This window comes from Lipophrys pholis (assembly GCF_963383615.2).
Source record: "Lipophrys pholis genome assembly, chromosome: 13".
Taxonomy (NCBI): Eukaryota; Metazoa; Chordata; class Actinopteri; order Blenniiformes; family Blenniidae; genus Lipophrys; species Lipophrys pholis.
The window spans coordinates 11,435,555-11,461,135 of NC_137632.1; the positions used below are offsets into that span (position 1 = coordinate 11,435,555).

The window sequence follows — 25,581 nt, forward strand, 5'->3', positions numbered from 1 at the left end:
CTAATGCTGATGAGGATTTGAACATTTATACCTTCTAGTGTCTTTAGATCCACCCAGCACACAGTTCAAACCACACGTTTGTAGCAAGACTTATTTATTTTTCCAACAGCGAACAAACATTTCTGTTTGACAGAGCACAGTGACTGATGGGTGCACTGAACGCAGCCTCCATGACACCCGCTTGGTTTTTTTTTTTTTTCCCCCCAATTGAGTTTAAAGAAAAAAAACCCAATAAATTACTGTTTGCTCCAGTCGAGCAGCAAAACCCATTTCTTCCTGAGACAAAAACACTTAGTTCATTGAGGAATTACAACAGAGGGGAAGTTCTTTTAGAAAAGGAGCACAGTGAAGCCGAGTGCCTGTGAGAAGTTAAAACCTTGACTCCCGTCGCCACGCCCCCGAACTCCGGCGTGCGAACGAGTCGACGCTACTGGATCTCGAAAGTGTAGCCCGCCGTTATGAGTTAAGCCCCGCCCCTTAGTGTCAGTCCCTTCAGCTGCCTCATGTCTTCATGTCCAGCGGAGTCCACCTGGCCTCTGGGTTTCAACCCGTTTTCTCCAATTACGACACAGTTTTCACACACAAAGTGAAACATTCTCCGTTTTAAAATCTAGTCCATGATAACCTTTTTTTATTTTCAAATGTTTATCGGTCTCAGTTTAGAGGTTAGCACCGCCACCGCACAACAAGAATGCCCCGGTTTGATTCCGTAGCAGCCCCTCCTGCATGTGCGTGTTTGCCCGATCTTCCCGCCTGGCTACTTCACCGCCAGGATGATTGTCTTTCTGCATTAGTGCGTCAGTCCCGATTGTTTGACCCTCGTCAGGATGACATGGATGACTTGATGATCTGTGTGTGTGTGAGAACCGTGAACGTCTCCAGCTCCGACTGTGTGCGTGCCGGTTATTAACAGTTTGTGGTGAGGGGATCGGCAAAGTGACCGCGTTTGGTGGCTTCGACATTTCTTCCGGACCAACAGCAATAAAGTAGCGCCAGTCACAGAATCGATGCTCAGACATAACAAACACCACGGTGGGTTTAATGAGTCCAACTAAAATAGATTTCTTTCCATAACACAGAATTGTGGGACTCCCGTGTTGTGAAAGGCGTAACAATAGACGAGTAAGACCGCACACAAACATCCATTTTACACATTAAGAAGAAATTTGAACATAAACGATGCGAAATGTTCTTCAATGGTCTTCATATGCTGACATATAATCTTACATCCTGGTTTACTTCATAATGCATATTCTATAGTTTGTGAGGATTAAAAAAAATGTAAGTAGACGTGGATGAAACAGATCAATAACTGGGACTGGATGGAATTTCGCCATCAGTAACACTTTCCTAAGTCCTTCAAACAGGCTGGGAACAGTAACAACAATTAAATGTCAGTCAACACTCTGCTTTGGTTCCTATATGTTAAAACTGAAACACCAAACTAGAAGAGGGGTGTGGAAGGAGTTTGACACAAACAAAACCAGATTTGTAGAGATGTGCCCTCTCAGTTGAAACCTTTACAGTGTCAGTGCGCTACCCGCCAGCTGTCGATCCAGACGCACAGAGCAGAGTCGGGGCGCTTCCACTGATCTCCTCCCGTCTCTCTCTGTGTGTTCACCTCATTCTCCCGTAACCACACACTTTACTGAGCTCTGATGTGGAGCTCGGAGCGCGTCGCGGGTTCACGGCTGGCAGTTAACAATTAATTTCAGGGGTTGGTTCTGTACGACGCTCCGACTTCAGAGGCAGGTATGGCATTCTCTGAAAATATCACATCCTCCTCCTCCTCCGGCTGGGGGATGTAACACTATGGCTATGTTTAGATGGAATTGTCTGTCTTCAAGCTTCACAGGTGGCCGGCGTGCAAAAGGCGCTGCCTCCTCCTTCTTCAGCGTGGCGCTGGCAGGTGCTAAAGTTCATCCCGCTGGTTGTCTGCTGGGCAGAGAGAGGAGGCAATGCTGGGAACGAGCAGCGGCAACAGACAAAAACTAATTTGGCTGGGAAAAAAGGTTAATCATGCAGAGCTGTCAAGTTTGTAAAAATCGTGCGGAGAAGAAATCATTTCCCCCCTCTGTTTAACCTTTTTGATGGTGAGAGGTAGAGGGAGTGTGATCCTGCGACGCGGCGGCGGCGGCGTCCTGCTCCCGCGCCCGGCTCAGCAGCTGCTTTATCTCGTTGTCATACTCGACCCACTCGGGGACGATCCGCGCTGCAGCCATTAGCTTGGGCTCTTTGGTCTTTGGGTTATTGCACTGCAGGAGAACACAGACAAAACACATCACAAGTGCCACCAATGACAACCCCCCCCCCCCCCCCCCCCCCCCCACCCAACAAGTGATTCCCAGCACTCTCTGCTACAAGCATATGGACTTAATTTGATTTCCAATTCTGTTAAAAGGACATTAGGCCATGTCTCGTGTCTGAATTACCAAGTGGTGACCTATAGCACAATGAGACAATACTTCCAGTCTACTGGAGCCCGTCCAGTAATTCTCTAAATTAGTTTAGGACACTACAGGATTCCTCCTCGGTTGTCGTCTAAATGCCAAGTGCCTCATGGACATTAGTGGCCGGGAATATGCTGCCGCAGCTCCAGTGTACTGTGACCAATTCAGCTGGAGTCGTATATGAAGGCACAAACTAAAGATTTCAAGACAATGAACCATTTGGTCTGCCGGATTAACCAGCGGCTCCCAGACGTGACAGTCTGTCTCCGACGGCGGCAATTAGTCGCGTCGTCGCGATCGTTGCGGGACTCACCAGGTCTATAGTTTTAGCTGTGACTTTGGAGGCGTCGTCGCACCACGTCTCGCACCACAGCCAGTCCTGAGGGAGAGACTTGATGGCCACCTGGTGGATCATGTTGTTGGGAAGGTCCTAAAAAAATAGAATCGGATATTAACATCCCTCCAAAAGGAGCTTGACAAGACTCGTTTCAAAACGGCCGCGCGGCTGAAAGAACAGACACACTTTGTCCTCAACGTCTCACGGCTGGTTCTCAACACGTCATCTGGGTTAATGCAGTAAAGCGTTCTGTCCTCTCAGGAGTGCTGCACTTGAGTGTATAATCTTAACCACAACTAACTTTGTTCTACTTCTCTGTTCTTCACACGTTTGGAAAATCTACTTTTCATTACCAGAACTCCTATGTTGGTTATGATATCTATATAATAATGAAAAAAACCCCAAAAAAAACAAACCTGCCAGCCAAGAGGAAAAAGGCTTTGTAACTAGTTAACAGTAAACTCAAGGACTCGGTAAGGCCGACCAATCACAGACAAGGCTCAGTGTCGAGACATTCGCTTCACACAGTAATATTGATTAACAGCTGGATATTAAAAGTGGAAGATATCCTGGGAAAAGGGACCGACGCTCTCCTTCACATGCATATTCTCTGATAACTTTACATAAATCCGTCCACTCTCCTAGTAAAAGGGGTTATATATTCCCGCAAATCTGACATTAAGTCGTGGATTAATTTTCTGAAAAGACACGTTTAATGGAGAGCGAAAGACTGCCGGCTCCTCCAGGCACAACACAGATTCTCAGATTAACACCTCGGTACCAGCTAAAGCTGGCAGCTCCGCCAGCCGGCCGGCGCACACCTGAGAGAGCCAAACAAAGCCGCGACATGGAGCTTCGTTTGTTCGGCTCCGACTGGTTGACATTTGCAGAAAGCTGCATGTTTGGAAGATTGGCGTGCGTTGTTGGCGCCACACGCTCACCGTTTCAGCGCAAACACTCACTTCCTGCTGCTTTTGTTTTCAAATGAGTTTTGGGGCTCAAGTCTTAACGACACGGGTCGTTTTGTTTCGTGTGATAAATTTGCCGACGTGTCTGAAAAGCTTCTGTTTCAGCAAACGCGTGCGGACAAGTGCCGGGCGGCTGTACGGCGTTGTACCTGGTCCAGGTTGGACAGGCTGTTTGGGTCTTGGCTCAGTGCTTGGTACTGTCCTCGTAATCTGTCTCCAGCTGCAATCTTACGGAACTTCTTCAGATCCACCACATACAGAGCGCTGGATATGAAATTATAGAGCAGAAAGAGAAGATTTGAGAATAAAAAGAGAGAGAGAGAGAGAGAGACACATCCTGAAAGAGGAAGCCTGCGCTTTATAGAAATAAAAAATAATGACCCGATAAAGTAAAACACCCCCTGGCACATGCGGGTAACTGTGCTTAACGTGGCAAATTAATAAAGCTCAAGGTGTGGACTGTGGAGTTTCACTTAGCACCTATTAGACTGAAGTCTCCCCGGGGACGCTGGCCGCCTTATGTTTTCCCCGAGACCACTGATGCACATCGTGTCTCGTCCTCACTTCTTTTTGTCCAACCTCAAAGAGCTTAGCGCCACACTGACAGCCGATCAAGTCGCTGTGGATTTCCGACTCCTCTTTTCCTGTCCTCATTAGACAGTGCTGAAAGGGAAAGTTCAGTCCCGTCTGCTCCTACGCCGGGAGCCACCTGATTAGCCGTCATACTGACGGAGGGAGAGCTGCAAGCTGACGCGCGAGATCATTTATCACATCCGTCCCGTCCCTCTTCTGTACCGCTTTATTGAACTCAGGGTGGCAGCGCGGCAGGAGCCGGAGGCAGGACACACCTGGACAACCTGGGAGGCAAGAGGCAGTGCTCACCACCGCGCCACGGTGCGTCGAGGCGTTTGAATCAGCTCGGTGAAACGCAGATCTAGGCCAGCTTGGGTTTCCCACAAAAATGCCATGGTAAAAGTGACACAGGAAATCATGTTTTTGGTGCAACTGCTGCGGTCCCTACAAGTCGACAACCAAACCTTTGAGAGTCTACCTGATGTGATACTTCCTGTGCCCGAGATGCGACGCCCAGTATCCCGCTTTCCAGAAGCGATAGCCGTCCATCTCTCTGCGGCTATCACAAAACGGCGTGTAACCGTAGGGAGCGCCCTCCAGGTTTAAATCCCTCAACTCTTTCAAATCAGCTCGAACTATCTGCAGGAGGAAGAGGAGGAGGAGGAGGAGGGAAGATGACACTTTGGTGAAGTTCAAACTCTCTTGGAATCTTTACCTCCGAGCTGAGACAGATAAAAAAAACCAACCTCAGTCACTCATCATCCCTACCTGGTCGGCATCCACAAAGATGATCTTGTCCACAGCCAGTGGGAACAGAACATCCAGGAAGAGGATCTTGTATCCCCAGATAATCCGCTGCTTCTCCGTCTGCTGGTGGAGCCAGCGAGGCCACTTGTACTGCACCAGTTCGTACTGGAAGCCGTACGACTCCGCCATGTGAGCGATGGTCTCCTACACAAAGACAAAAAAAATGAAGATCAAACCGACTGCGGGGTAAAAGGCGATCGTGGCGTTTTGTGTCGGCGTGGCAACCGGCTTATGCAGTATTGGGAGAAACGTACCTTGAAAGAAGGCGACAGATAATTTTGGAGGAACCAGAACTTGACAGGTGTTTTAGTATGCCGAAGGACCGAAAGCATCATGATCCTGAAGAGATGCAGTGAAATAAGAACGTGTTTCAGGATCGGGGCTGAAATGAATTGCGGCGTGTGGAGTTTGGGGAGGGAGCGCGTGCTTGTGAAGTAATGTGCCGCACCTCAAAAAGCGCTCGTACAGATGGCCCGAGGCCACGGAGAATATGTTCAGAACATCCTCCTTCTTCTTCTCGCCGCCATCCTTCTTTGAACCACCACCTGTGATGCTGTAAATGAGACCGTATCAACTGCGGCTGCCGTGCCCTGATGGGAGGCATGCGTTTCACATATTGACAATAAATCAACACCGAGCCGGTCGCCACCATGCTTGTTGCAGAGCCCGTTATGACACAGGAAATCAACAAATGCAGTATGATTTGATCCGTTTACCCCCTGCTGGCACTCGTCTATACTTCTGAAATGAAGTGTTGAGACACGTACGGGAAACATGGAAAACGTTTACTTTTACTTGTGTAACTAATAAGATCCACATTGTAACGCGGGAAATATGTGCGACTCACTTCCATCGGGTAATTTCCGATCTTTACATAGATGTTTCAAATGGAACAAATATGTAATGAGAAATAAATTCTTGGGAGCCAACAGAAATGACATTATTATACCAGGCACACTGTCGTCAAAGACGTCTGCTGCGCCATTAAATGTGCGTTTTAGCCTCACATTAGCATTTAGTGTCGTTACTTGTGTTCTGGTTGGGGGACAAATAACTTTCAGACTTTTTTTTTTTCTTCTTCTTCTTTTTTTGGGGGGGGGAAGAGCTGCTCTCGTTGCCGCAGTTTACCGACAGCTTGGTAATGGTGCAGGAAATGTGAAGCAGCCGCTCCAGATGAGACACTCGTGTTTGCCTTTGAGACACGTAGGTGCACGTTTCAAAATTAATTCTTAATCGGCGTCATGAGTTGCGAGGGTCACCTTGATTAGGCTACGCTTCGGAACATTTTAAAACAAATATTCCATCCATCTATCGTTTCTTTTTTCCCCCCAACTTGTGCAACCAGTCACAGCTCACTCTTGGCAGGATGAGTTGGCAGAGCGAACGCAGGGAGACACACACACACACACACACACACACACACACACACACACACACACACACACACACACACACACACACACACACACACACACACACACACACACACACACACACACACACACACACACACACACACACACACACACACACAACACACGCTTAACACACACGTTCACATCTTTAGGTGGTTTGGAGTCGCCAGTTAACCTCAAATGTATGTTTTGTTGGACTGCGTGAAGAAACCGGAGTACCCGGGGAAATCCCATGTGTACACAGTGGTAACATGCAAACTCCACTCACAAAGCAGGGACTTAAACTTGGGACACTCTCATCCAGATTAGGATTTAAATAATAATGTACGAGTTTTTAATACATTATTTGAATCATTTTCACATTATATAAACACCAATGAAAGGTTGTTAATAATAAACAGGCCTCCGTTGTCAACTACAAGCCTATAAAGACTTTGCTGTAATACACCAGAATTAAACTGGATATAACACAGTTGTATGTCTGCTACATCACCACAAGGAGTATTTACAAAAACTTATTTCAATCTAATCTGGTTATATTTTGTTGGTCGACTATAAATCTGAAGTAAATCCTTCAAAACAAATCAGATCTACATTTGCCGTTGCCCCTGGCAACATGATATTCTTTGTTTTAAAAAAGAGAATGATTTAAAGAGTAATAAGTTTAAATTTCACACAGATTTAAGGATTTGGATTTAAGTCATTATTCGAGCCATAAATAATCCCATAATGTGAAGGAAGACAACGATATATGGATTTAAGGAGTTTTATGAGGGCGTTTGGACACAAGTTAATGAAAATAGTGGAGTTAGGAAAGTCGTTCATTTAAACTCCACCTTCCACTAAAAAGTCACCTAAAACTGAGAGAGAGAGAGAGAGACACACACTCAGCCATATAGAAAAAAAAGAAAAAAGAAGCGCAAAGTGGCGCTTTACAGTGGTCATCATGTCAGTACATTACCTTCCAGACTGAATTAAACTATTAAGTTCAAATTTACAAAATGGCGAGCAAACAGATTAGCCGGAATACATTCATAAGGAGATAATGGGACAGGAAAAATCCAGAGGACGTTCACCGCATTTGTGAACACATGCCCAAAACGCTATTACAGAGCGGTGGCTCATGATGCAAGGCACATTAAGCGGACAGAAATCAGGACTTGTGCTGGAGGGTAAACGTGTCTGCAGTCCAACGGTGTGTCCTTGTCTGTAACGGACTGCTGATGAGGGAAGGAGCGTCTCTCCCACACTCGATCACAGCCAGCGAGCCGGCCTCCAGGCTGCAGGAAGACACCACGCTATGTTTCTACATGTCCTCTAAAACTAACTCCGACAGACACGTTCAAGGGTCTCACTAGTAAGCGAGTCACATCCATGCAGCACAGACTCAGCGATGACCCAGGACAATACTGAAATCGTTTTTTTTGTTTTTTTTTCTTTTGCCATTTTGGAGTTGTGTGGCTGTGAAGTGCATTTCGCTCCCTGTGCAACTTTCCCAAACAAACAAAAAGATCCTCTCTCCAGTTAAGGAGTTGGTTTCTGGGTAGTCACCACACATCGGTGGCGTCAGGGGAGACCGACTGCCTTCCATGACTAAGCCAGCCATTATGAAGGACCTCTAGCACAACAATGGGGACCCCCCCTGCCCCCCCTTCGCCCCTCCGATAAGCAGCTTTACAGGGTCAGGTGAGAGCCCGTTTGGCTGACTCACTCCAGATAATCTGGACCTCTGAAAGGGCCCGGGGAGCGGCGGATGAATCCAACAGCAACTACACAAAACTCCCCTTCTGTTCGTCCTTTCAAACCTCCGGCTTGGAACAGTAACACTCCCTAATATTTGCATTTACATTCTTTACACACAAAACCACAACACTTCCTCTGTTCGACACCAACTTCTGAACCTTTTATGACATTGACAGCTCAACCTAAACGTGTGCTAATCCCCAAAAAAACACAAATCACTTAATTCGGGGCACGAAGGTCAGACAGAAACTGACTTTATGAGGTAACACATGGACGATACAGCCGCTCTGCTGAGAGGCTTTATGCTCCTACCTGTTCATTTTGAGGGCAGTAGATTGTAGTGTTGTTGAAGTGGACTGTGCAGTACGGAGGTTCGTAGAGTTTATGGCAGAGTTGTTGTACCGCGGTAATTGTACATGGCAGAAACACTCTGGTCAATATTTGGATTCAGTTTGGAAAAACAAAGAGTGGCAAACATCCCGGCTGAAAGTCCTGTGACTTGTTAGAGAAAGATGTGTTTTTATTTTTTTTATGGCTCCAATGTTTCTGAATTTGAAGAGCAGCATGAAAGGACATTAAACTAACAAGGTTCCCCAGGCTGAGAGGAGCAAAAAAAAACAAAAAAAAACATGGCTTCTCTTCTTTTCCTCTAGGTAAGAGGCAAAGGAGAATAAGAGCCCAAATGAAAGAAATCCAACATCAAAGCCGACGACCATGTGAGAAAGCCATTTTTCATTTAGCGCGGTTGTTGGTCTACAGATGAAACTGCTTGTAAACGCACGAGGACGTTTAACAACCCCGGCACTTAAGACTTATTGATGCCAGAAATTCTCCCAACTGAGTCTTCGAAAGGTGAACCTGGCGTGTCCTTCGCTTCTGCCTTGGTCCTCAAAGCATTTTAAGGAGACAGATAAACAACTACAAGTCACCTGTTGCTTCCACAACAAAGCCATTAAAAAAAAGTTAATAAATAACTCAAGATACATATATGTCTACCGAAACATCGAAACTATTTTATCATCTGCCATCCTTGTGCTATTTTCATGTAGAGTATTAATTGCTGGATGCAGTTTTCAGAGACTATCACCATTCTGTGGTGTTTCTGAAAATGAAAACATTTAATTCTGTTTGTTTTCTACATTTTATTATCTACAAACGCAGGATAAATTGTATTGTTGGTTTCCTCGCTGTTTGCTATAGAGTTCGTCCTTTTCTCATTATTCATCGAGTGCCCCCGCTGGGTGGAAATATGTCTTCGCAGGATGTTCTTTAGACAATTCAGAGCACTTTTTTAATCTGAAACTTGTTTGACAAAGACATGATGAATAGGTTTTTTTTGCTTCATGAGAAAACTCAGAGTCTCATGATTGGTTTACTCCAGTTTAAAAAGAGAGACACCGTGGAATGAAGCCAAAAGAAAAGCACTTTCCTCTCCAAATGCAGCCGAATGGAAGTGAATCTTACATTTGTACATTACAGCCACTTAAGGAGCAATTATTTCTCTTGCACCCATCCCGTTCAACCTTTTTATGTAACATTTTAATGTTATGAGTACTTTTATTACTCAAGTGTACCATGGGAAATTAAATGCAAGCATGCTATGGGAACTGCTCATTAGATTCCCTTATTAATTTCTCATCTTTGCATTCACCCACTTTCAGCTTATGTCATCCTGGTGAGGGACGAAGCGAGTAATACATGATAATCCAAGTTTTGATTTCCACGACACTCCAAGAACTTCAATATATTGATTTCATGAAGAGTTTGTTCACGCCGTCCTATTGAACTATGAAAACATGTAATGCCAGGTCTAAGATTTAATCTGACCAGACAGAATACATTTACTGTTTTAGACTTAGAGGCAATCCAGGTTCTTTAAAGTTAGTTGCCACAGCCAACCACAACTGACATAAAAAAACAACAAAAAAAACCCCACTCTGATATACACATGCATTCACCCCAATCACCCACAAATGACAAGTGAACAGAACGAAGCCCCTCACATATACTTCAACTCTTTGATGTCACCGATTTAAAGATGCAACAAAGACACGTCTTCTGTAAAGTGAAGCTGTAAAGTGAAGAGCTTCTAGTGGTTGGTCCTCGTATAAATCATGGATTAAAAAAAAGTTATTTTTGTTTTTTTTAATCTCTCAATTTATTTTCAAATGTGAGTGTCTTCTGGTGAGACTTTAATGTTTGACTAACAGGGAAAAAACTTGACATAATGGCATTTCTGGAATGTTTGAGCTTGGTTTCTGAAAGGTGGGAAGTAACCACGGTATACTATATACTGTAACGAGCGTAATATATAGTTGGCTGTAGCTACAGATGGAGCCGGCCCACAGTCATCATCGGCAAATCCATAAATTGAGGTCGTCCTAAAATATGGCTCCAGAGGATGCACTCACCGCGGGATGAGCATTAAATACGTCTAGAAGACACTCTGCGCTACGTTGGGCTTCGTCCCACTGGAAAGGCAGGAAACCAATCAATTTCCAGCAGTCAGTGGAGATTATAAAACCTCCCCAGTTTTCATTACTGTAAATTTTGGAGCAGCAGCACAACAAGACTTACGATGGATCACAATGTTTGAGTTTAAGATGAAATGAAACAAGTTCACAACACACTATGTTTGTAGTGAGTGTGCTAAGTGCGTCGTGTCTTGGGGCAAATGATTTATGCATTTTTCAGTAGGTGAAATGAGTGAAATCACTATATAGATTAAATGAAGAAAAAAAACCACACAAAGAAACACCACTTACATTTCAAGTGCCATAATTAAACACCGCTCTGCGGTAGTATCATTACTGATGGATAAATAATAGTGAGTCTAATTCTCATTCATTCCTACACTTGGTGGAGTAGTTCACACCTGAAAACAAGCAATAAACATTGCATGCTAATGTGGATGACATAGAAGTTTCAGATGTTAATTGGATTTCTAGGGAAACTGCCTACCTTTTCTCAAAAGTGCTCCAAACACTTCACACAGCAAGCATTAAGTAAGGAGACAGGATCACACAGTTAGGAAGTGTCGGGGGAGGGGGAGGGGAGGAAACACTCAAATGCACACACATACCTACAGAAGCACATATTTTTTGCAAGACTAGATCTTACAGCGTAATATTGCAGTCTGGATCCAGGAGAGGAGTAAGATCTCCTGCAATGCAATTTATAATTGACAGATGGAAGGCCAATCAGCATATCCATCAATCCATGAGCTCACACAGTAGATACCGGTGGTCAACACAAGGAGAGGTTTATATCTACTACAGTACACAAGGTTTAGCTGTGTTGGAGAAGAGATTACACACCTTGCTATGGAGTCCCATATGCCTTTGCTTTCACTGCTTTCACTTAAAAGATCTTCACCGATCTTCTCCGCCTTTTTCTGCACCTGTATCGATGAAACAGAAACCAACCCGACGTGTTCTGATTATTCAGACTGTGCAGTAACGGTTTGTAACCAGTGAATGGAAGCCAAAGTTGTAGACGTTGCAGAAAAGTATGTCGCTGTATGTCCAGTAACAAGCAGACATATGAGCCGTCTAATCTGAGATATACGTAAAAAAGCATACTCACCCTGACTTTGATGATCTTACTGTGAAAACTGTTCAGCACCACGATGACATCCCCGGCATCTGCAGGAGAGTCCGTCCCATCGTGCCTGGAATGAATAAAAAGTAAATATACTCTGAGCAGAGCAATCCGAGCGGTCGAACACAAAGCCCACTTAAGAGACTAAAAATTACACAAATAAAAATTTGAATTCTTTCTCAAGGTTCATCTTCCAAAACCTAAGTGATCTATATATCACTTGTGCTCCCAAGAAAAACGATATTTCACCCCACATAACTTATCTTCATTGGTCTAAAAATGTGGGGTGAAGTTGCATATTTACTCCACGTGATTAACTTTGTGTCCACCGAAGATTTGCTACTAAAAGTGTATCATTTAAACTGTATATTGAAGTTTATCGTGCAATGATTTGCTGAATGACTAAGTAAAGTTAAAGGTCTATTTTAATGAAATCACCCAAAATTGAGGCTCATTTTCCAGGGCTTTCACATCAAGTTCTCTATAATTAAAAGAAAGGAAATGAGGATGGTGGAAACATATCATTAATGCTCCTTTAAAGCCTCTACAGGCATTTACTGAACTTTTCAACCAATCACTCTGATTAAGATTTGCTTTTAATTTGCTCCCTTGAATCCACCGCTTAAGAGAAATACCTTTTTTTTTTTTTTTTTCCCGTTGGTGTACTCATGTTTTACCCATGGCAACCGAGTGAGAAAACATACACACTGTAGGTTCCCTTCACGGGAGGAGACAGCAGCTGCTAATGGACGGAGCACTGACAGACAGTAAGAGAGCACACTTAAAAGCCAACGCTGGGACAGCTGCCAGGGTCACACTCCAGCATATTCATTACCCTCCATCATCATTAAGAATCACCTTACCATTATTTTACCCATCACTACTTCCCAGCCATGCTGTATATACTGGTAGATTTAATGAGCAAAGTCTGTACAGTATTGATTGAATAACACAGCCTTTCAATGTAATTGTTTTAGGACTGATTTGCCTTGTAGAAAATGTGTTTTGGCCGTCCGAATCTGCAGAGTCTGATGTCAAAACGCCAGAGAGTGAAGTCAGGAAGAGATGAGCAGGAGGTTATGATGCACAAAATGCCATTACAACCCAAATGCTTACTAAAGGCAAAAATGTTGGCCTTATCACTATGATAAATGCCCCCTCTTCACTGGACCTAAAGAATCCCCCCACCCCATGTTCCAGTGATGCTTGTTTTTTGCTCCCTCTGCTGTCATGGGTGCAAATCAGTCTTTAGGGCGCCTGTTAGAAAGCACCAGAGATCAATCTGTATCCCTGCACTGAGCAGAGGAGAGCAGGCCATCTCATTCATCGCTGTCAGGGCGAGGCGCAGCAGCAGGACAGGGTTCAGAAGGAAAATGCACACTCTGGGACTGGAGAGCACAGACACTCCCACTACGCTCTGATCGGCCACCTAACCAGAGCAGAGTGCCGCTAACCACAAGAATAATGACACTGCCAAGGTGAAAAATGACATCACCTCTTAGCTTCACCTGGAGGATTGGGGGATAAATCTTGGTTGTCTGATATGATTCCAAAGGAACCGAGGGCTGTATGTGTCCTAAATCTTGTGTGAGGATAGCCAGAGAGGCCCGTATCTGTGATTGTACGGACATGTATGGTGCACTGCAGCTTCTGCTGAAGACTCAACCCTGTTTTGATTATCAACAGTTGACTGTGAGGGACCATCATTCTTCCTTATGGCGGAGGAAACCGGAGAGATGAGCTACAAGTTCCTTCAAAATGGACAAATTTGATTTATTGTCGCTCAATGGTTTTCAAAGTGTGGGGCGTGCTTCCTTTGGGGAGGCACAAGAGAACGTGAGGCGGAGTGCAGGAAAAATAAACCAGATAATAAGTCTAACCGTCTAGTTAGCAACTCCATGTACTCAAGATGTGTTGCTTTCTTTGTATCTGCAGTGAGAGAAGAGAGTAAGAACAGCAGAGGCATTCTGGTGATTACTTAATATGGATTTTAATCAAGTGGACCTGATACTCCGCCTTCCCTCTAGAGAAAGGCCGAGAAGGCAGGAGAAGTAGGACAGTAGTCTGAAGTGGAAGTGGCAGATCTGAGGATGCTGAGGTTTCCACTGGGAGTGAGCAGAATGGACAGAATTAGGAATGAGTGCATTAGTGGGGCAGCTCATGTCGGACAGAACGGCGGGAAAGTGACAGAGACGGGGCTGGCATGGTTTGGTCAAGTTTGTAGGAGAGAAATAGACGATGAGGATAGAGCTGACGGGGGATGGAGAGAGAGCCGATTGGAGGAAGATGATCCCGACTGGGAAAACGCAGAAAGAAAGAACAAGGAAGTTCTGATACTTGTTAATTCATTTTTTTTTTAAAAGGGGGGTTGACAAAGTGTTCTTCACGTTTTGTGGTGTGCAAGTGTGACCCCCCCCCCCCCAACATATCAAACCCCTCTTCTAAATGAAAATAAAACGCGCCAAAGCAAATCTAAAGTGAAAACACTGAATTAAAAAGCTGCCAGGCACGAAAGGTTGCATTTCTGTCGGGAACTTCTCAAACCAGCTAAAGAGAAATCTTTTTTCTATTCATTCGGGGACACGAGACGGCATCGTTGCACTCAGTCTAATGTATGCAGCCTTTGACACCTACGCTATCCCGACTAAAAAACATTCTGCTGCTGATATTCTAAAGTCTGAGGTGGATGGCATGGCAGGTGACCAGCTGAATCATCCCACCTCTCTTCTCTTCTCTTTAATAGCAGCCCTTTCCTCCTACCTGTCTCTCTCCCTTCTATGCTGAGCAGAACTCCCTGCACTCATCAAAACCTTGTGCTGCTACAGTGTCAGCAGCTCTCCACGTTACCATAGAGATGGGTTTCAGAGCTACCAGTATGAAACGGAGAGGTAACTGAAAACAACCTTGATGCTGAGCAATATATGAAGCTACCTGATAAATATCCGTAACTAACTTTTTATAGTAAAACACATCAATGCATGTTGGATATAAGACCAGAAAGACTCACGTGAGAATCTGATAAATCTCTTCCGATCTCCCTTCACGTAATCTTAATGTCCAGGCACCGGGGTTGGCTTTCAGCTGGAAATATCCCTGTTGTGGTGGAAATAGTGAAAATCTGAATAGCTGCAATTACAAACAGTGATGTAAACATTTCTTACTACACAACAAAGTTGTCTTGGTGTAATTGACGGGAGTGGGAAAACGCTGCTGACCAGGTTAGCCATGACAATGGTGTCATACATGAGTGGGTCCTGGCTCATGCCCAGGGTGAACTGCAGTCCGCGAGGAGGCTGGCCTGTTGACAGGTCAAAGCAGTGGCCCTCCAGCAAGAGGTGCTCAAGTTCAAATTCTGCTGCGACAACCCCACTCACCTGGAGAGAACCACAAATTACAAGGCCAAAAAAAAAAAGAAAAGAAAAAATCAATGGGGGAATGAAAGGACCTCTGCCATACTTGGAGGTGAGAATAAAAACCACTGGGTAGTAGTGACTAAGCAACACAATACCTTCTGTAGATGGATGTTGTCCAAGTCATGGGGACTGCGCACTGCCTGCACCATCCAGCTCTCTGGAGTGATCATATTGAGAGTGAGGAGCGGAGATTCTGGGAGCTCGCTGAAACGGGCTACGGGCCCCGGAGATACCGTCTCGTTGGCCAAGAAAATCACATCAGACTCCAAGACAAAGCGGTAAAAACTGCGAAGACAAAAATGATCAGGAGTTGATCGAATGAGAATTACCCATCAAGAAATACAATGAATATGCTAATAATAGAGATAAAAACTGAGAGCAGTAAACTGTGGAATAATAAGCGAGGTTTTTTTGTGAACCGAAGTCCGACAGCAATTTCCGACAACAAATGCAGTGTCGTCTTCGGCAAGTACTGAAATGATGACATGTTGTGCAATAGTCTTCTTCCTGGGACAGAGGAGATGGGCTCTGTTGTGACAGCTGGATATATACAATTTCTTCAAAGTGAGGAACCTAATACTATTACTGCCAGTGTTCCTGCTCTGCCAATAAGCCAAATAGGTGGAGCAGCCTGTGCACCAGACAACTTCCCTTTCTCTATTATTAGAGTAGTTGCAGTGGCTCGCTCAAGGCAACTTTTTATGGTAATTGCTTTTCTTCGGTGTGACACATTGGAGGACCATAATGAGTACTGATAACATGTAAATTCAGGGGTGTGTAATCCTGGTCCTGCATGCTTTAAATGTCACCTTGCTTCAGCAGACCAAACTCTAATGTCATCATCAAGCTTGTAAAAAAAAAAAAAAAAAAAGCCCAAAAATGAGCCCCTCAGTGAAATCACGTGTGTTGCAAGTGAGAGAGACCTAAAACATGCAGGGCCAGTATTGGACACCCCTGCGTTTGATGATAGACTTTACACTTCTACGGTACACCAGCACATTTCCTATTCGCAGGAAGTTTTCTCAAAAGTTCTTTCATAGTAAAACAGCAGAGCCCATGTTGACTCCGGGGTGAGATGAGAGCTGCCATCACAGCACAGGAGCCTTCCTGTGACAGCCAGGTTGTTGTCAAGGAAGTAAAACCGAGCACACCAGAGGACAAACACCATCTCCATTCGATTTGGTCATTTCACGAATTGGAACCGTTCTCAGTTAGAGGGAAATTGAGAAAAAGCAGAAGAGCAGCCCTGTGTGCTTCTGATCCGGTCGTACCACCATGAGAAGTATACCAGTCAATGAAATGAACTCACAGACACGGAACAGGATTCATGTGTACCCACTGACAGGAGTATCTGGGGTGAGCTATAACACTGACAAGTTTTTGGTTGTAAAAGGTACACAGAACTAGGATGTTGAGCTTTGTGGTTACAAATCCAATCTACATTTCAAGATGTTGTTGAAGTCACAACATCCATCCTCTTTAAGCTACAGCATCAAGGCATAGTGTCTCTGGAAAAAAACCAACATTATTTACAGAAAAGAACTTTCTCCCGAGTTCTTTGTTTTCACACTGTCTGGCTTTTAGAAGCCTATCCTTAACAAAAGTGCTGAGTTTCAGTGGGTAAATTTGAGAAAAGTATTTAACAATTACAAATGAATTAAAGATCCAAAACAATCATGTATTGATTGAAAACCTCTACTCAGCTCAACATGTGTGTGCTTTAGTGCTCGCTGAGCTCGTATCATCTAAACGGGGCTTAATTACAAAATACACCAAATCTTAATAAATTCAAAAAAATAAAAATAAAAAAAATACAGGAAAACATTTTTGTTATAAAGGCCGATTACATGTGCCTGAATACTCATATGTTGGGTAGCAGGATTGTTTGCTGCTCTAATGGAGACTTCCTGTTTGTGTCTTACAGAAATGTATCGTGCAGCTGTTGGTGCTCATTGCAGAAAATGGATGGCTTTATGGAGGGAGGCTGAGACATGTGGGTGATGAGTGGTGGAAGACTTGTCATCAGTCACATTTCGGTTTGTTAATACATGTCATTCAGTAAATAATCACTCCAGAGTCAGAGGTATTTCTACACTACTTTAGTCAACAAATGCCACAAATGACTTGGCGCGTTATGGAACAAACAAAGAAGAAAACACCTCAAATTTAAGAAACAAACAAACAAACAAACACATATTGCCAATGGACAATCACAACATTTCTTTCGCTACCGTTTTACATTACTATAATTATTATCATTATTTTTTATTGTAGTTGTTGTTGAACTGCAGCTGGGAAAGTTGTAGGCAATGTTCCCAGAGAAGCAAGTGAAGGCCCAAAGCAATAAGGCAGTGTTATTAAGCAGATTGCATCTGTGCAGTATAATCTTACAAAGGGACGGAGCGAGCAGAGATGCTAACTCTGCAGCAGTAAGAGGATACACAAACAGGAAAATTTAATTACAGTTGGAACTGGATCTCACCTCTTGAGGGGCATCTCGGACAACTTGGCCCTGCAATTCATAAACACCTGCAGCCTCACATTGACCACTTGACTGAGCACCTGCCAGGTTCATTGGAAAAGAGGTCCAGTTAGCGATTAGAAACAAAGAAAAGCTTAATGAGGAAGAGCAGTGTAAGATACATGATTTATGCCATTTCATGCATGTTAATAAAAACAAGGAAAAAACATCAATTTTCACGTTTAAATCAGTTCTGCCAATTCAATACTTTCCCGTACTTTCATGAGGATCAGTTCATACAAGCATAGTCGTTTTAGACTGAGGTCGAAACTCATTCCGTGTGAATGTTTGCACTCCAGCAAGCTTTATATCGCTCTCCTCTCATGTTGAGTGAGTTTGGAGTGTCCTCGCTGTATTAGGAATCGATGAAGAATAGAGGCGAGGAATAAGAGAGCAGAAGACAACTTACGATCAACAGGGGAGAAATCTTCTGGGCCTCTCGAGTGAGCGGGTCAACGACGGCGACAACATCATAGAACACCTCGTTCTCTCGCGGAGAGAGACGGAGTACACTGAGGAGGAGAACAGCACACCGAAGGGGATTCAACAACGCAAGGTTGTGCAATCCTTATTCAGCAGAACCGCAAATCAAAAGGTACGTGTTTCTGCACTGCTTGAAATGATGACAGGGCAATTTTCAGATTCTTCATAACAAAATGGGAGTGGATACCTCCCCGAGAGCCTGCGGGGCTAAGGGGACAATAGGTAAACATAGAAAAATAAAAATAAAAGGAAAAACACATTTCCCACCTGTGGTTGTCTTTGTGAAAGTGGACATCTCTTCTGACCTCTCCTTTGGGGGCTGCACTTAGGAGGGCATCAACTTTCATGACCAGCTCACTGGCACTGGCAGAAATAAAGTCAGTCCATCATATATAAACAATATTTGTCGGAAGACACAAGAAAATAAAGCTTTTGGTTTTTTTAAAATCCTGGTATGGAAGTTTACAAAAGGAATTCAGGAATCGCTGAAGCATACCTCAACTCTGACATTACAATAGAAGTAGCTACCAAACAACTTAATCAACAAAAAGGAAAAGAGAACATGAACATCCTGTTCATGCATAAAATTCGACGAACTTTGGAAAAAGGTTGGATGGATGCAACTATTTCTATTGCAGGCATTTAGGAGGAAAATAATAAGGGACATTGAGTGTAAGTTAACAAGACTGAAAAAGCAAAAACATACTGTTTTGGTTTCATCTCCATCTGTTTAACACTGGCTTTGACTTTTTCTGCAGAACCTCTCAGTGTAATCTTCTCCAGCAAGTGAAAATCCTCCACAGTGAAATCTTCCTGTTCTTCAAACGGCCCCAAGATCTAACAGGGAGAAATAATGCAGTCAAAGCAGGAATTTTCTAATTCTTATCTCACCATGTATCATTTACAACTTATTCAGGAGATATTAACTGTCAGGCAGTTGTGACAGAGAGTTTTACACACTTAAAGTCATGGTATTCAGTGATGGCTCCTTATTTTAGTTGCTTTCTATTCTGGGAGCAGAGCTCCTCCACCGCAGCCGAGGGATGTAAGATAGTATTAATTGTTGCTGCCATCTCCGAGGCTAGCTTTTCTTTTTTTTTTTTTTTTCCATCTGTGACTGTCAGCAATGCTACTGCTGAGACATCAGTCATCGGCTCTGTGCACACATACACTGAGCACATACATAGACGATCAAACACACACAGTGCCGCGTGTGCCACCTGTGACCTTTGAGAAATGGACATCTTGCTGATTTGACAGTGCTAAGCAAACATTCTGAAAGCACCAGTGGGAAAAATCCTGCAGACTGCAGGCACACAGATGATCCTACTCCATTGTAACACATAATACCAGAGACATTTACTGTATCTAGTGCCTGTTCTGGCTCACAACGTTGTGTGATCTTCATATTATCATGGCGGTGCGATGATTGAATTAATACATGTCAAATAATCCTCTTTTTAAATGTGCTATATATATTAAAAGGTAGACTTGAGTAAAATTCATAGTTAAGCCTTGCTAAAATCTAAGCCATATTGACTCAAGTCCAAACGTCTGGCTGTTGATGAAGACACTGGTAGAACTTTGTTTGTGATCTTCATATTATCATGGCGGTGCGATGATTGAATTAATACATGTCAAATAATCCTCTTTTTAAATGTGCTATATATATTAAAAGGTAGACTTGAGTAAAATTCATAGTTAAGCCTTGCTAAAATCTAAGCCATATTGACTCAAGTCCAAACGTCTGGCTGTTGATGAAGACACTGGTAGAACTTTGTTTGTGATCTTCATATTATCATGGCGGTGCGATGATTGAATTAATACATGTCAAATAATCCTCTTTTTAAATGTGCTATATATATTAAAAGGTAGACTTGAGTAAAATTCATAGTTAAGCCTTGCTAAAATCTAAGCCATATTGACTCAAGTCCAAACGTCTGGCTGTTGATGAAGACACTGGTAGAACTTTGTTGAAACTGGAGAGCACTCACCCTGCCATTGCTGATCACAGCCCGCTGTCCAGGACCGAGTTTCAGGACATCTTGACAGAACAGCTGCTGACTGCGGATAAAATCTACTTCCAGCGTGTTGAATTTCTTCTCAAAGGCATCAGCATCCATGCCCTGGAGCAGAAAAGCAAAAGTTTGTTTAGGTCGTTAGTTTAATTGATTGCACTGCCGGCTCACCCAATCTCAAAGTATTTGTAAGATGACGCATGATTTGGTGATGTAACTGAAGGATCCAGTAAAGTAGCTGAAGGACATTTCTCCTGTTCCTGCCTGTCTATAAAAACATCAGAGTGAATGCAATGACGGATGAAATGATGTATGTGGGGCCAGCAATTATTCACAATATCATTGATGCTTGGCATCAGCATAATTATTACAGTTTTCGGACATAAAATACTTCGGGCCGACCTGTCAAAAATGCACGTGTGAAAATGAGATTAATCAATTTGTAATTAATATACCAAACTTAATTAAACTCCAGCCATTTTGGTCTATAACAAATTAGGTGTGGGAGTATGGAGGGTTTGTGGAGTCAGGTTATTAGTTTCTCCAACATATCCCTCCTCAGGAGAACAAGTGAAATACCAATAATGTCAGCACAATCCAGTCAGCAAGTCTGTCTGGCAGCCAATAATAAACTCATATCCCTTGGCTTTGGGTCTCAAGTCACACTGCTAGCTCCTACCTATCTTTCAGTTGCTATTTCCAGCCTTTTCCCTCCCTGTTGTTTAAGGTTAGTATAATTGAAGGGCAGTTTGCTATGGTAGGTCCCAATTGCAACATGTACTCTATGACTTACTCCTGATGGGAGAGCTTGGAGCTTCGCTGTCAGCTGATTTGTTGATTAGAGACTAATAATTTGTCTGCTTATGGGACATATTGTGTGGGTGGGTGCTGGACAATATAGCATGGAGAACATCAGTGGTTTAAACTTACAGCAGCAGCAGCGATGGTCAGGCTTGGCGAGACACATCGAGCTTTCACAACCACGAGCGGTGAGCAGGAGAGCAGCTATTCATTAGCTTCGCGACACCAGGTACGCACCAGCTCTTTTCAATTAAAGATGTGGCGTGTCCAGCTCACCTTGTTATGGCTGCTGTGACTGTTAAAGTAGATCTGACAGTAAACAGGCCGCACACCTTTTAGCGCTCGCGGGCTAATCCGAAACATATTCTGCTTTGAGAAGGCGGGATCATCAATCACTATTTTCTCGGACGGTGTGCTTACATCAGCAAAGCAGAGTCAAACAAATCCTCACAAGAGGTCACACACAACCTTTGTTTTCAGGTTTGTAGTATTGTGCTCATCAGCCATGTTACATCAATGATTTTCTATGGTAGGTTATCATATCTCAAACTAAGATTATCCCCATGTGATATTGAAATCCCCTCCACTTTGAGGTAAAATGGATAAAGGATTGTACATTCATGATGCCATTAGTCCAGAGCTGAGGCAAATGAATAAACCGTTTTGGATTTTTACGTTAGAACGCCTAAATATTATGAACATGAAATCTTGGTTCAGAGGCCTTCAATAGTCCATACACTGATTAAACCTCTAAAGTTCCTTTGAATCACACTTCCACATGAAATGGGCTCATGTTTCAGTGCACACATTACTGGACAGCAGCTTGTGCGGTGACTATAAAATCACTGCACTATGAAATCGATAAAATTTCACACAAGATTTAAAAAAGTAGTTGAAACCAGCATATTGTTCAAATACAAAGAAATGGAGAAATAGTATTATTGTGTTGTGATAACAGAAAGATTGTGATAAGTGAGAGTGGCTGTTCAGGCCTCTCAGACTTAATAGCCATTATGGTTTGTTACAAAGGGGCAGATTATACAAGTCATTCTTCCTTCTGCTCCCCGTCATTCATAACTTGGGAACTTTTGTTTTGCATTGTAGTCAATTGTTTTGTTTGTTGTGATTTTTTTATTGTCAATAAATAAAATACAATCAATTATAAAACTATGAAATATGATGATTTGCCATATATGAACAATGTTTGGAGTTTCACTTTAGGTGTCATTCAGACCTTCGTTGTCATCTTGACGATATATCCCTAGACTGGATCGATAACTGTCTGCAACACAGCAATATTAATCATTCACTTTTGGTAAACCTCCAAAAGCAACGCTGATTAAATGTGTGTTTAGAAAGTACAGATACCTTTAATCTGAACACATTATAATTAAGTTAGTGCTCTTAAATGTTGCTTATTGTCTATAAAAGAAAGTTGCAACACAAGAACAAGAATATAAATGAAGGCCTCAATGAGAACCTGTTAGTTCACTATTTTAACATTCTTTTGTACGGATATATTTAGCAAAATCCTCTCATTTGTTGCAACTGTATTACAGCCACGACAATTAAGTCCCATGGCTCAATTTCACTTTCATACCATTATAGTGATGATAAACTTTGCCTAAGCCATTGAATACAATGTTCCACTTTAATGCAATTAAAAAAAAAAAAAAAACAACCACAGAATGTAAAAAACTTACATTTGCATGGAATATGAAAGAAACGCAAATGTGGACTCTGGTTATCGTCCAAGTAACAAAAACAAACGTAACTGCTTTTTCTTAATCCCTTCTTTACCTGCATCAGTAAGTCCTTCATCTTGGTCCCCTGCTGGAGGAGCTGGCTGCTCTCCTCTTTCAGGAGTTTAAGCACAAACTCTGCTGCAGCCTTATTCTTCTGGGTGATGAGAGAGGCCCATATAGCCCGGTACAGCGCAGTGTTATCTTCCCAGGGCTTCTCACTAGGGTTATCTATCACCCCCACGCGCACCCCTGGACTGGCCTTCTGCTTACACACACACACACACACACACACACACACACACACACACACACACACACACACACACACACACACACACACACACACACACACACACACACACACACACACACACACACACACACACACACACACACACACACAGAGCAGTGATATAATTCACACTAATATCACACATTCTCATATATCCACAGACCACAGATGTCACAGAGCCAAAGCACCAGGAAGATAGTGTGATTGCTTAAAAGTAACAGTAAAGGTTTCTCCTCCTCTATTTGTTCCCCGTAATACTTTCTTTTCTTGACAGAGAAATAGCTGGCTTGTATTACACCTAATTCACCTCAAGTGTGTAAACAGTACATAATTCAGCTGAAAAGCACTCGTACTGGGGACTTTGTGGGAGCACACAACGGACAATTTTTTCGGAGTCATTAAGACTTGCCCCAGTAATCACTTTTCATCTTATCTGTTTGTATGTGAGACATTGATTTTCAGTAGGTACAACAAATGCAACATTTCATTCAAAGTTCAGCTGAATACATTGTTTAGGGAGCAGATTTGTTTGTTATGCCCCCTAACATGTCCCCCATGCAACCTGATTATGCGATAAAATAACAGGGAGAATGGAATAGTATAGTAATTCTACTCACCACATGTTTCAGAGCATTAAGCAATAGTTTTCTTCCTGAAACCTTCTGAAAATCCCCAGCTATCCACATGGTCACAGCAGTCATCCCATCGTCATCTAAGATAAAAGACCAAAGCCTCTGTAATTCTCTCAATTGTTTCATTTAATGCTGCATTCAATTTCAGCATCAGTTAAGGGATTCACACAGCATATCTAACTACGGCCAAACAACTCTCCTTCGCTCCTGAATCAGCCCAACATCTTTTATTTTCATTTGTTGTGACATAAATGCAACGTAGAAGTATTTAAGGTCTTTCTGGTCTGTGCAGACATGAAAGCACTGCTGTGCTGTAGCTGATTTTTAAACTGTGTCTTATTCCTGCTGCATATTTACATTTTATTACATCCCAAAGGTACTCCAACGGATTTAGGTCCTGAGGCTATGAAGGCCATGAGTGTACAATAAGCTACAAGCATGCTGATGATGGAAGACTATGATTGTAGGAGCCGATTCCCTGCGTCTTAAAAACTTCTAATGGGAGGCAACGAAGGCTGAGCATAGCTGGTTCCACAATGGAGGTCATTGACAGTGCCCAAAGTCCTGATACATGGGAAACATTCTCATGGAGGTTGGTGTTGAAATTGTTTGGGACAAGACTAGTTCTGCTAGTCTTTCACCTTAATAGACTCAGTATGAGCTTGGGTCTGCCAGGTCTGGCCTGCAGTCTAACCCTCCACCTGATCCAACTCACCACCAAACGGTGGTTGTCTTCACCCGAGATGTCCAGAACATACAGTCTCAGGTCAGGTGAAACGACAACAAAGTCAATCAACAGCCTGTGACCCAAGGAGCGCCGGTACAAAGTATACATGTGTGTCCTTGTGTTCGAACCTGGTGTTTGTTATGGCCGAGCACAGAAGTCCAATAACTCACCACTCGGGTTCAGATCGGGCAGGTCATTCTACCCAATCAAAGAAGGCTAATAACCACCAAGCTGCTGTTTGGTGTATAAACACAAACCACAATAAGAGTTTTCCTCCCTGCAACCTTAAACCGGAGGGAGGCGACTCTCATCAGGACAAAATCCCACTGTGTGGCCGCTAGCCAGGGGCTTGTAAGATTCCGGGGGTGGATCCAAGTGACCGTTGTCCAGGAAGGGTATAAACAACTTAATGTGTTGCTTTTTCATGGGTTATTGTTTGGATGTGTTTTCTGGGCCTTCACTCAAGATTTGCTGCTGCCTTGGGTGGCAACACCAGGAGCATGCACTCTGGACGGCATAGTTCTGGAGATCATTAGATCATACAAGCCCTTCCGTCACAACAAGGCCACAGTCCAGGAATATTTTCTTTTTGTTGTTGTTGTTGCATTGGCCCAAGCCTTTTAACAACACATGAAAAGAAACCATATTCACTTGAGCTATGACTGTGCCTGCAACCTCTATTGTAATTCTGCCAATGTTCCATTCAAAATATACTGTCAAATATAGATATTTATATTCCTCAATCACATTATTGTAAATTCCCAGGACCTTATGTTTGAACGTAAAGGAAGATTTATAAATGGTGCCAGCAATTTTGTCCACTATCAGGATCATTTAGACAAATATTCTTAGGATGATTAACCAGAACATGCCCGACAAGCTACGCAAGAAGGTCTGTGCAGGCGACCAGTTGCCAGTGTAAATCATGTTGGCTACCCCTGCATTTGAGAATGTCTGCATGATTTTCAGTTTTTGCCAAATTTGGATGTCAGCCTGGCGTGTACCTGTTAAGTTCTCCATAAAATGTGTAATCAAAGCACTGCCTTTTTCCCAAAA

General features: G+C 43.2%; 1 protein-coding gene across 1 annotated transcript in view; it reads right to left on the reverse strand.

Moving 5' to 3' along the window:
* Positions 1-80: 80 nt before the first annotated feature.
* Positions 81-25,581, reverse strand: part of uggt2 (UDP-glucose glycoprotein glucosyltransferase 2) — a 39,022-nt gene continuing 13,521 nt past the window's right edge. Inside the window, exons 20-39 of the mRNA XM_080478742.1 lie at positions 23,784-23,878; positions 22,930-23,136; positions 20,305-20,436; positions 19,017-19,147; positions 18,578-18,673; positions 18,237-18,339; positions 17,789-17,868; positions 15,402-15,591; positions 15,109-15,267; positions 14,901-14,986; positions 11,879-11,963; positions 11,611-11,693; positions 5,584-5,688; positions 5,390-5,474; positions 5,097-5,279; positions 4,807-4,967; positions 3,905-4,019; positions 2,764-2,880; positions 2,084-2,255; positions 81-1,935 (exon numbers count right to left, since the gene is read on the reverse strand). Of these exons, the coding sequence (XP_080334868.1) occupies positions 1,913-1,935; positions 2,084-2,255; positions 2,764-2,880; positions 3,905-4,019; positions 4,807-4,967; positions 5,097-5,279; positions 5,390-5,474; positions 5,584-5,688; positions 11,611-11,693; positions 11,879-11,963; positions 14,901-14,986; positions 15,109-15,267; positions 15,402-15,591; positions 17,789-17,868; positions 18,237-18,339; positions 18,578-18,673; positions 19,017-19,147; positions 20,305-20,436; positions 22,930-23,136; positions 23,784-23,878 (2,408 nt within the window). The 3' untranslated portion in view covers positions 81-1,912. The remainder of the gene's footprint in view (positions 1,936-2,083; positions 2,256-2,763; positions 2,881-3,904; positions 4,020-4,806; positions 4,968-5,096; positions 5,280-5,389; positions 5,475-5,583; positions 5,689-11,610; positions 11,694-11,878; positions 11,964-14,900; positions 14,987-15,108; positions 15,268-15,401; positions 15,592-17,788; positions 17,869-18,236; positions 18,340-18,577; positions 18,674-19,016; positions 19,148-20,304; positions 20,437-22,929; positions 23,137-23,783; positions 23,879-25,581) is intronic.